The sequence below is a fragment of the Eleutherodactylus coqui genome, chromosome 11, assembly GCF_035609145.1.
Source record: "Eleutherodactylus coqui strain aEleCoq1 chromosome 11, aEleCoq1.hap1, whole genome shotgun sequence".
NCBI lineage: Eukaryota > Metazoa > Chordata > Amphibia > Anura > Eleutherodactylidae > Eleutherodactylus > Eleutherodactylus coqui.
Window position 1 is genome coordinate 14,302,121 of NC_089847.1, and position 12,766 is coordinate 14,314,886.

The following is a 12,766-nucleotide window of genomic DNA, read 5'->3' on the forward strand; positions in this document are numbered from 1 at the left end:
TGACCTTGTGGGCCAGCCAACCCTATCATGTATGACATTTTGGAGTTTGCAGAAATATTCCAGTACTACCGCTTCAATAAACATCAAAACATGAAGCAATATAATTGACGTTTATGATCTTCTACATGGAAACTTCTTTCATTTCCACATATGCAATGTTACTCAAGAAGAAGGTCATTTATCCAGTCTGGTTGCTTGAATTAGTAGTTACAGATTGTAAAACTTAGATTTTTTTTATTAGTCTTCATCATATTATGCCTTTAGTGGAGAGTGTGATGCAACATTTACCCTCCCCACAATCTTATTCCTTCATCTACTGGGACTTCAGGGTTGGGAACCCAGGACCCCAATGGAAAAGCCAACTCCTCTGTCCACGTATACAGGTTGGAGTACAATGTCTGTGAGATTTGACTGCTTTCTTAGCTCTTTGACTACTCCATGTTATAAGCTACCATGTCACAACAAACACTGATAACCTCAATTTTCTATAATCTCCACCCCATGACCAACATAAGATGTCTTCTATAATAACCACATATGCCCTATATAGTACATGTTAAACAAACGAGGCTGTGATTCCACTGTTCTGCCCAACAGCCCAACGTGTCCAGAAACGTCCAGTTAAAATATATCCTTCTCTTGGTTTGATCTCCTGGATTAATCCCATTTTCTGGTGATCACTACTTCGCTTCATCTATCCTGAACTGAATCATGGATCCTACAATCCGGTTGTCTTTGAAGATGTTTCCATATCCCTCCGGCTGATTTACATAAAGATATGAGGATGTATTTTCACTTTTCCTGGACACAGCAGCTTCATGAAGGCTTTTCTAAAACTCATATGGCAGAGGGGGTAAAGTATAGGGTTGATGGCAGAATTTAACCAGAGAAGCCAAAAGGAAATCTCATAGAGGTAATGCTGAACGCAATGTCCATGGCAAGCCGCCCTGATGATCATTAGCAGTGTGTAAGGTGCCCAACAAAGGCCAAAGACACATACAATAATGGCCAAGGATTTGGCAACTCTCTTGTCTCTCGAAAGCCTAAACCTATTGGCGATACTACTGGCCATGTCAGTCCTGACATTACTACAAGCATTTTCCACTGTTTTGTAAAAGCAGTCTTGATGTTTCTTCGTCTGAACCTCGACTTGTAAAGGTGGAAGATCTTGGTTTATATTAAGGTCCAACGTATGGCCTTTGAGTCTTTGGGACCTCTGACCTGCAAGGCAAGTCTCAGCAGCGGTCAAACACGTGGTCTGTTTCCTAGCGTCCATGTGAGGCCTTTCAGCCGGTTTTACAAAAAAGATGAAGTGCTCTTTCTTCTTCTTCTTCTTCTGGAAACTCATCTCACAGTGTTCCTGGCCTTGGGCCAGTTCTTCGTTCCTCATCATGGTCCTCTTTTTGATATTGATGTAGATGCTCAAATTGAAATAGGTGACGCTGATAAAGGGTGTGAAGAACTCGACTGTGGAGGCGATCATCAGGAAATACCAGTTGTAGTAAAATTCCACATAACATTCTCCTTCCGGTAAGATGGTAGCTCTTGCTATGTACTCCCAGCTGATAATAGCTGGACCGTAGAGAAGGAAAGCAGCCACCCAAACAATCAGCATTTTAAAGACTGCATTTCTTGTCATTCCTTTTTGTGCTCGGTAGGATACCTAATGTGTGGAAAGAGGGAAATTAGAAAGTAGTTGTGATTTCTATAGCTATTAATGACATATATCAGTGCTCTATATCTATCTATCTCATATCTATCTATCTATCTCCTATCTATCTATCTATCTATCTATCTATCTATCTCATATCTATCTATCTATCTATCTCCTATCTATCTATCTATCTATCTATCTCATATCTATCTATCTATATATCTATCTCATATCTATCTATCTCATATCTATCTATCTATCTCCTATCTATCTATCTCCTATCTATCTATCTATCTATCTATCTCATTATCTATCTATCTATCTCATATCTATCTATCTTTCTATCTCATATCTATCTATCTATCTATCTCATTATCTATCTATCTATCTATCTATCTCCTATCTATATCTATCTATCTATCTCTCATATCTATCTATCTATCTCATATCTATCTGTCTATCTATCTCATATCTATCTATCTATCTATCTCATATCTATCTATCCATCTCATATCTATCTATCTATCTATCTATCTCATATCTATCTATCTATCTCATATCTATCTATCCATCTATCTCATATCTATCTATCTATCTCATATCTATCTATCTATCTATCTCATATCTATCTATCCATCTATCTCATATCTATCTATCTATCTCATATCTATCTATCTCATATCTATCTATCGCCTATCTATCTATCTCCTATCTATATCTATCTATCTTTCTATCTATCTATCTATCTATCTATCTATCTATCTATCTATCTATCTATCTATCTATCTCTCATATCGATCTATCTATCTATCTATCTATCTCATATCTATCTATCTCATATCTATCTATCCATCTCATATCTATCTATCTATCCATCTCATATCTATCTATCTATCTATCTATCTCATATCTATCTATCTATCTCATATCTATCTATCTCATATCTATGTATCTATCTCATATTTATCTATCTATCTCTCATATCTATCTATCTATCTAGCTATCTCATATCTATCTGTCTATCTATCTATCTATCTATCTATCTATCTATCTATCTATCTCATATCTATCTGTCTATCTATCTATCTAGCTATCTATCTATCTGATATCTATCTCATATCTATCTATCTATCTATCTCATATCTATCTATCTCATATCTATCTATCTCATATCTACTTATCTCATATCTATCTATCTATCTATCTATCTATCTATCTCATATATATCTCATATCTATCTATCTATCTATCTATCTATCTATCTCATATCTATCTATGTATGTATCTATCTATCTATCTCATATATATCACATATCTATCTATCTATCTATCTATCTATCTATCTATCTATCTATATATATCAATTTTTTATTATGATGTGAGGGTACAAAGAAATTCACACAGGATGCCATCTAAGGTAAATCCGGTACTGCAGATGGTAATCTCATTGCTGTCTGCACTTCTGATTCTGTGAAGTATACTATGTACCCGTGTTATAGTCATAGACCCCCTCCTGTGTCAGCATTACCAATATGAATATACGCTTGTGCTGCCAGTCACTTTTCTCTTCTGCTATAATTTGCTTTAAATATAGACCCCGTGAATGCCGCTGGCGATGGGAAAATTGCCTCATTTTTTTCTTTAGCTCGATTAGTTCTTAAAGTAACTGGTTGTATCTGGCTGGTTTCTACGCTCCTTATAAAGAAAGAGCACAAATTGCTCATTGGCCGCATCTCTACTGAGTCATTCAGAGTAATTGCAGGTTTGGATATATTTGTAAGAAGTGCAGGTCTCCTTTCCATAAAAAGAACATAAAATGTGCTAATCAGTCTTTAATTATGCAAATCATCGCGACCTCTGAGGGCTTCTTGATACAAAGTTTAAAAGGCTGTTTGTAAATATCGTGTTCAGTGGAATAATTGTGTCGATCCTTTACACCATTGTGAAATAAGCCCTAATAAAAGCCTGAGGACTCTTACCTCTGATGACCCTGGGAATATATGATCATGAATGGATAATGAGTGTGAATGTCATTAGAGGGGTTGTAGTCAAGGCAGAGAGGTGCTACAAAGGGTGATTCATTCTTGAGTGGACCTAGGGGAATAGCTGTAATGGTTGCAGAGGTTGCAGATGCACTTGGACCATGGTGCCTATGGAAGTCCAAGTCCCTCAGTCCCACAATGGGACACCAATTTCCTTAGTGCCACAGGACATGTTTGTATGCCCTGGGTGCACAGCGTTTGTATGGAGCAGGATCGATAGCTGACAACTAGCTACAACAGCCACGATCGGCATTCACGCCACTCACAGCCCTTTAAATGCCCTGATCGGCATTCAGGGTCCCTGAATGCCCACCCCGTGATTGGATCTCAAGGTGTTGTTCAGTTATCATGGCAGCCCAGGGACTTCTGAAGGTCCCAGGACTGCCATGTATTTCTGTCTATTAAAACATGCCCGTGGCCCATCTTAATAGAATGCAGTCAGAAATACCATATACTGCAATACTGAAGTATTGCAGTATATGGTATAAGCAATCAAAGTAATCATAAGTTCAGTTTCCCTATAAACACTTAAAAAATAAATAAATAAATAAGTGAAAGTTTTTCACTATTGTAAAAATAAGGAATATTAAAAGTGTAAAACCCTCCCTTTTCCCATATTTATAATGAAAAAAAGAAAGCCCCAAATCATTATTGCCACATCCATAATACTTCAGTCTATCAAAGTAACATATTATATATCCCGCACAGTGAACGCCTTTACAAAAAAGTAGACAATGCCAGAATTGTGGTTTTTTTTAAGTCCTTCCCTCTCCAAAAAAAGGCTGTAAAAAAAATGGAGGAGGTGAGAAGTGAGCCCGGTACCCCACACCCTCCCTTATAATGTAAGTGGCTCAGCCACTCAGATTCTACAGCCGGCGGTGGCACTATAAGCTTCACCGCCTCTGGTCCAGTACCAGGCTGGAAGGAAGGTGGAGCTGGGAGACAGGAGGCCGAAGTCGGCTAATGCAGATCTGGTGAGTGCTACGGAGTTGTGTAGAGCTCTCCGCAGACTAGAGAATCAGCAGCCATTGAGAGAGACACTAAGTGGTGCCATTAAGAACTGTGACCAGAGTGCTGTCCCTAGGCTGGGGAAGCAGCACGAGAGGAGGTCATCAGAATAGCCCTGGTGATCAGAGGGCAGATGCTGAGGACATCAAAAGGGCCTGATGACCAGGGCCACATGAGAAAGACTGCATGGAAGGAGACAGAGGCTCCCCTCCCGTCAGGATTTGGTCCCCAAGTAGATGATGGCTAAAAAGATCCAAAACATTGAAAGCTGCCGGTTATGTGAGGCCGGCCTCTTGTGACTAAGCATGCACACTTGCAGAGGCTGTGATGGACATACATAAAGGGTTAAAATAGTTGCTGTATGTCAGTATGTAGCACTGGTTATGAGGGGGTTAATGATGTGTTGTCCCAGGTAGGCAGGGGGTTCATATTTGGTATGTATTGGGATGGCCCTTCACAGAGGCGCTATGTGTGTAGAGAGGTTACATGATATAGAAGGGACGTACCGCATTTTGTGTGGCTGTATTCGCTACGGCGCATCGTGTCAGCCAGTAGGGGGAGCTCAGTAATTACGCAAACAGTTAACGATCGCTTCCTGGTTAGAAAAGTTATTTTTATACAAAAAAGAAATGTGGCCTCCGTCTCTGTCAGTCAGCGGCTGCACCATCCTCAACTTGTCGCACCACCAACTGTGGCATTACCATCACTCCCATCATCCTGCACTGATCTACTATGGATAGTCCCCACTTGCTAGATCAGAGGTACTCAATAGGCTGACCAGGGAACGAATGGCGGACCTCGGTTGCCAGCTGTCCGGACCAGGAGAAGGAACCACCGCCAGTTCCCCTTTCCCCCTCCACTAACTTCTTTCAGTATGATCGCACTGATAGGACCGGACGCCGCGTAGCATGGCTTCTCCTCCGGCTCTCAGTGTTCTTGAGAACAGGAGTCGGGAGGAGCGGAGCTACACTGTGGCCCATAGCAGGAGGCAGAACAGAGCTCATCTACATGTGTGTACTGGTGAAGGGAGGGAGGATTTTACATGGGACTGTTTGTTAGATGGGGTAGAAGAGAGGAAAAGAGTTGTATTTTACATGGGACTGTATATTAGATCTTTAGATAGGAGTGGGAGAAAGATGTTTTATATGGGACTGTATGTTGAAGGGGTATGTTGAGGATCTGAAAGTAGGGGGGAGTTTTTGTACATGGGACTGTAAGAGGAGATGATGGTAAGGAGAAAGGTGTTTACATGGGACTGCATGTTGGAGTTGAAGAGAGGGGAGTGATCTTTCTTTCCATGAGACTATATGATGGAGGAGATGAAGCGAGGGAGAGTTTGGTTTTTACATGGGACGAGAAGATAGAGGAGTTAGTGGAGGACACTGTAGCCAAAGAAGACACTGGGGGTCAGCATAACTTAGAGGGGCCACAGGGGTCAGCATGTCTAAGGTGAGCCACAGAAGGCAGTATAACGAAGAGGGGCCACAGAGGGGAAGTATAATCAACAGGGGCCACACAGGGGGCAGTATAATGAAGAGGGGCCACAGAAGGCAGTATAATGAAGAGGGGCCACAGAGAGGAAGTATAATGAACAGGAGCCACACAGGGGGCGGTATAATAAAGAGGGGCAACAGAGGGGGCAGTATAATAAAGAGGGGCCACAGAGGGGCAGTATAATAAAGAGGGTCCACAGAGGGGGCAGTATAATGAAGAAGGGCCACAGAAGGCAGTATAATAAAGAGGGGCCACAGAGGGGCAGTATAACGAAGAGGGGCCACAGAGGGGGCAGTATAACAAAGAGGGGCCACAGAGGGGCAGTATAATAAAGAGGGGCCACAGAGAGGGCAGTATAACAAGAGGGGCCACAGAGGGGGCAGTATAACAAAGAGGGGCCACAGAGGGGGCAGTGTAATGAAGGGGGGCCCCATAGGGGGCAGTTTAACAAAGAGGGGCCACAGAAGGGGAAGTATAATGAACAGGGGCCACACAGGGGGCGGTATAATAAAGAGGGGCCACAGAGGGGGCAGTATAATAAAGAGGGTCCACAGAGGGGGCAGTATAACAAAGAGGGGCCACAGAGGGGGCAGTATAACGAAGAGGGGCCACAGAGGTGGCAGTATAACAAAGAGGGGCCACAGAGGGGGCAGTATAACGAAAAGCGGCCACAGAGGGGGCAGTGTAATGAAGGGGGGCCCCATAGGGGGCAGTTTAACAAAGAGGGGCCACAGAAGGGGAAGTATAATGAACAGGGGCCACACAGGGGGCGGTATAATAAAGAGGGGCCACAGAGGGGGCAGTATAATAAAAAGGGGCCACAGAGGGGGCAGTATAATAAAGAGGGTCCACAGAGGGGGCAGTATAATAAAGAGGGGCCACAGAGGGGGCAGTATAACGAAGAGGGGCCACAGAGGGGGCAGTATAACAAAGAGGGACCACAGAGGGGGCAGTATAACGAAAAGCGGCCACAGAGGGGGCATTTTAATGGAGAGGGGCCACAGAGGGGGCAGTATAATGAAGAGGGACCATCGAGGGTCACTGTTTACTATGGGGATGTTACTGAGAGGGACATTGGGGGAAGAGTCTTAATGTCTCATCATGGGAAGTGTGTGCAGAGATGAATTATAATTGATGATGGTGTTTTGGGCCCAGATAGAGAAGTAAAACAATAACAGGCGTCACCAATCAGAGAAGACATTACCTACAATCACTGGAGGTAACTGCACTGTAATCACTATCACTGTAGACAACTGGTATCCTGGCTCATAAGTGTTCAAAAGGCTTTGTGTACCCAAGAATGGCATAAATGAAAATATTAACTCATTCTGCAAAAAGTAAGTCCTCACACAACCCCGCTAATGGGAAAATAAGAAAGCGACGGCTCTCAGAATATGGCGAGTTGGGTGATCCATAGTGTAAAAGTGGTAAGAAAAAATCCCGATACGTATTTACTGTTATCATCCATCATTTATACATGATTCTAATCCATTTCAACCCTCATTATCTGGGTTTGCCGGACCTCCACCTGACTCTTCACCCAGGTGAATGGACCCTTACAAACACTAGTTGAGCGGCGCTGCGCTCGATCAGTCATTGCCTTCCTCATAGTAAGAGGATTCTCTAATCCGACGTACAAAACATTCTGCTGGAAACATCAATGACTTTATTTTTAGTCTTTTGTCATTTTCCTAGAACTGAGATGGAAAATCATTGCTGCAGCGAGGTCTCTATCATGAGCGATCGGAAATTAATGTCTCGGGCGCATACCTCGCTAATGCGGGAATCGTGCAGGGGGGGTATATAAGCTCTTGTGTGTATCTCCTCTACCCTATTGAGGTTATAGTATTTTTGGACCTCTTGGATATTTTTTTTATTTTTTCCTTCCTTGTGCCACAGCAATGTCTTATAGACTCTCCTTCTATCCCTGGAGGTCTGCACTTAGCGTGCACAAACCTAAGGACCTGTATTGTCTGGATGGCCTACCCTTGATTCCATGACTGATGTAAGGAAAGTGTACAGGACGTGGCCTCCTTCTGCTATGATATGTACAGGTCATCCACCGTCGTCTGCAGGAGATTCAGGTACCGATCCGTGCTGAGAGTCCCTGGACTGCACCGTTCAACGGCTTCATGCATATATCGTGGCAGGAGGAGGCCACTTCGAGTACATTTTCCTTACTACAGTCATAGCGGCGATCTCATGGGACTTAGAGAGACTCATAAAGTGGATTTCTGCTTCTCTCATGTTACTCTTCCACTTTGCAGTTGAGTTTTACTCTCCATCTCTTAAAGGGGCCACAAGACAAAATCTATGTTCCAGTGCCCCCTGGGGCCCATTCACCATACCATCCTGTAGCGCATGCATGACTTCCTATTCTAGAGAGCCTTGTGTGGTGCAGAATGTTAAGGCAGCAGTATGCAGTCATAAGCTCTCACTCATGACCTGAAGGTTGCAAGTTCAATCCCCACTTGGTTCAGGTAGCCAGCTCAGGGTTGACTCAGCCTTTCATCCTTCTGAGGTCAGTAAAATGAGTACCCAGCTTGGTGGGGGGTAGTAAATTACCTGAAAGGGCTGCAGAATAACAAGATTTATTTAAGTGGGATACTGTTATTTCACTATAGGACACCAGTTCTGAGATTTAGCGCTGGATCCATCTTTTTGACTACACCCTTATTATTACATGGCTGCAGTACAATAAACTCATCAAGCTTTTTTACCGCTTTAGTGACTGAGATGAATCTGTCATAGCTGATGAGGACAATGTTGAAGACCGAGGCCGTGCAGAGCAGATAGTCCATGACCAGCCATAACTTGCATAATCCTTTCCCAAACTTCCATTGTCCCGTCAAGACGTAGGGGATATAGAGCGGGATACAGAACCCACCTAGGGATCAGACAAATAACGCAGTCAGAGACCACCGTAATGGAAATGTCAATCAGAATTAGTGTCAGTCTGCTGTCACTGACCATAGAAAGCTGCATGCAATGTTCTACATGTACATGAAAGGGCTGCAAATCCTAAGCTATCATTAGGACTGTGTACAGCCGGGATCTCTAACCTGTAGCTATACAACTCCTAGCATTGCTTCCTTTGTCTTGGCATGCTGGGAGTTGTTGTTTTACAACATAGATTGGAGATCACTAAGGTAATGGAATGAACATGGTATAAGAAAAAGAGGCTAGAGACCCCTCTCACTGATCTCCATCCACTTCTAGCATTGCTGCCTTTGTGGCTCCATGCTGGGAGTTGTAGTTTTGCAACACAGATTAGAGCAGGGCAATAGAGGAAGGAAGTGGACAGACCCTCTCACTAATCTCCATCCCATATTGTAAAAAAACAACTCCTAGCATGGTTTCCATTGTCTTGGCATGCTGAGTGTTGTAGTTATGCAACACACTGGATATCACTGATATAAGGAAATGAGAAAGGTAATAGGCGAAAGAAGTAGACAGACCCCTCTCTTTGCTCTCCATCCTATATTAGGCAACTACAACTCCCATCAAGCCCCGACAGACTAAGAAAGTCATAGTTTATCACCCCCCTCCCCCCCATATCATTTCTTTACCTCGTCGACCTCCAATATGTCTTTTGCAAAACTACAACTTCCAGAGAACCCAACATGCTGGATTGGTGGAGTTGTGCAACAGCTGGAGACCACAGGTGGTGGACTCCTGGTCTACAGCTCTAGAACTAGTCAACGTACTGCATGAAATACTCACCCACTAAGAAATCAGCAATGGCCAGGTTGAGGAAGAAGAAATTTCCTTGAGTTCTTAATCCTTTATCAACCACAAAAGCCAGAATGACCAGAGCATTACCCAACACAGTTGCTAGAACCATGAGGATCATGAGGACGGCCAGCAGAATAGACACACTGGGAGTGAACTGTCCGTAGTGCTGAAACTGCTCCTCACTGTTGGCCAAGCATTTATTCCCAAGCTGGTTGTCTACTGTTGAGCTGTTCACTCCTGACATTGCTGCTGCTGCTTCTGCTTAGGGAAAGGGGGTGAAAAAAAAGCCAAAAACCCCATGCAAAGAGTCACATCCTTCAAGAGCAGATCCTGCAGTCCAGACAGGTACGACAGATGGAGCTGAGAGGAGTTCGCTTCCCTGATAATCCAAACTCCAAGCCTTTTGGATCCAGCAAATATAATGTACAGACCCATTGAATAGCATCAGATACGTATAAGAGGCAATGTGAGTACCGAGCAGCCAAAGACAGCCCTATAGCGCCACCTTTAGGGAAAAAAGTGTTATCACAGGCAAATGTGTAAAAGAAATTCTGTTGGAGTCTCCTGTTAATAGGATAGGACATACATTACCGATTACTCTGCAGGTGCTTAAGGCTTGGCATACAGCCAATAGTACTAGGCAATGTCTCTGCTAAATGAGGTTTGAGTGTCTTGAGTAGGTGTTAAGTATCCTTAATGGCTGCCCTTAGCATTACTTCATTCCTATGTCAGTAGCTGGAGTGGTTTTTGCATGTATTTTTCACAATTGTCTCTTCTATAATAAGTCACACTAACCTTAGCCCTGCCAGGAAGAAGCTGGGAGCAATCAATGTGGGCATCATCCTCTACAGAGCGGTGGTCTGCAACCTGCGGCTCTCCAGATGTGCTGAAAGTATAACTCACAGCATGCTATAGCAAAGATCACGGCATGGTGGGGATGTTGCTTCATAATATCTGGGGAGCTACAGGTGGAAGACTATTCTTATAGGGAGGGAAAGTAACAAGAAGGGCTTTGCATAAGAAAACTGTGGAGTACCATGGGGATATGGGAGTAGGGTGACTACAGGAACCTGGCAGGGTGTACCCATCTCCCCCTGGATGCAGAGATATGTGAACGAATCACTGGAGAATACTTGGAGGACTTTTATGCAGTGACTGGCACAGGGTGAATGTATCAGTGCAGTGACTGGCATAGGATGGAGGCATCAGTGAAGTGAATGACACAGGGTCTAGACATTAGTGCAGTGACTGGCACAAACTGGAAGCATCAGTGAAGTGGCTGGCACAGGATGGAGATATTAGTGCAGTGACTGGCACAGGGTGGAAGCATTGGTGCAGTGCCTGGCAAAAGGTGGAATCTTCGGTGCAGTGACTGGCACATGATGGAAGAATCATTGTAGTGACTGGCACAGTTTGGAGGCATTATTGTAGTGACTGGCACAGGATGGTGTTATCAGTGTAGTGACTGGCACAGGTTGGAGGCATCAATGTAGTGACTGTCACAGGGTAGGGGCATCAATGCAGTGACTGGCACAGGGTAGAAGCATACATGTGGTGTTGGCACAGGGTGTAGGTATTGGTGCAGTTGTTAAAGGGACCACTAAAGCAGAGTCCTTCGCCCTAGAATCGGGATCAGCCGACAGGTGTTGTAGTCTCTGGGGCGTCAGGGACTGACCTGGATCTGAAGTTGTGGAGTCCTTCACAGGGAACCTGGCTTCCATGTCAGCCACACACTTATCAACGGTTTCCTTGCTGCTGTATTTTCTCCCGCTCTGTATAACCGGGCTTCCTTCTGGTTTTCACCCCTGTGAGAAGTACCAGAATGCAGATCCATGATGAACTTCTTAAAGTAACTGTAATGTGATGCTTGGTGCTCTCACTGGGGGGCTTACACACTCTTTCCTCAGGATATTTATATATATATATATCTCCTTCCCTGGTTACCAGGGCAATGGGGGATCTTGATGTTTGCACCAGCCACAGGTTGTCCCTCGCAGCACCCAGAAGGTACAGTGCTTAAACAGAACATTACTCACAACACAATCTTAAAGAAACAGCACATGTATTACATGTAAAGCTGCAATAAAACCCCAGGACTATCCACCGCCCTCTCACATTGTGACTGGTACAAGGTGGTTGGAGGTATTGGTGCAGTGATGGGCACAGGGTGGAGGTATTGGTGCAATGATGGGCACAGGGTGGAGGTATTGGTGCAGTAATGGGCACAGGGTGGAGGTATTGGTGCAGTGATGGGCACAGGGTGGAGGTATTGGTGCAATGATGGGCACAGGGTGGAGGTATTGGTGCAGTGATGGACACATGGTGGAGGTATTGGTGCAGTGATGGGCACAGGGGGAGGCATTGGTGCAGTGATGATAAAAGGGTGGAGGTACCGTATTAGTGCAGTGACGGGCACAGGGTGGGGACATTGGTGCAGTGATGGGCACAGGATGAAGGCACTGTTGCAGTTATAGGCACAGGGTGGAGGCATGGGTGCAGTGATGGGCACAGGGGGGAGGTATTGGTGCAGTGAGGGGCACAGGGGGGAGGTATTGGTGCAATGATGGACACAGTGTGGAGATATTGGTGGAGGTAATAATATACAGCGCTGTACAGAGATTATCACCAGTCACATCAGGTCCTGATCCCAACGGAGCGCACAATCTGATTTCTGCACCTCAGATTCACACGAAGGAAGCCAAGTGTGAAGTTTTTTGTGTGCAGTGTGGGAAGAGACTTGAGAGACCCCTAAACTGATGTTTTGCTTGATCAGACCCAAACCCGGGACACCAGTGCTCCTAACCACTGAGCCACTATGAAGATGCATCCCTAT

General features: G+C 44.3%; 1 protein-coding gene across 1 annotated transcript; it reads right to left on the minus strand.

The window, feature by feature from the left end:
* Positions 1–766: 766 nt before the first annotated feature.
* On the minus strand, positions 767–10,177 carry LOC136581684 (histamine H3 receptor-like). Its single transcript, XM_066582309.1, has 3 exons — positions 9,922–10,177; positions 8,919–9,085; positions 767–1,663 (listed from the first exon to the last, which is right to left on the minus strand). Exons 1-3 carry the CDS (start codon positions 10,175–10,177, stop codon positions 767–769), a joined length of 1,320 nt encoding a protein of 439 aa, XP_066438406.1.
* Between the last annotated feature and the right edge of the window lie 2,589 nt (positions 10,178–12,766).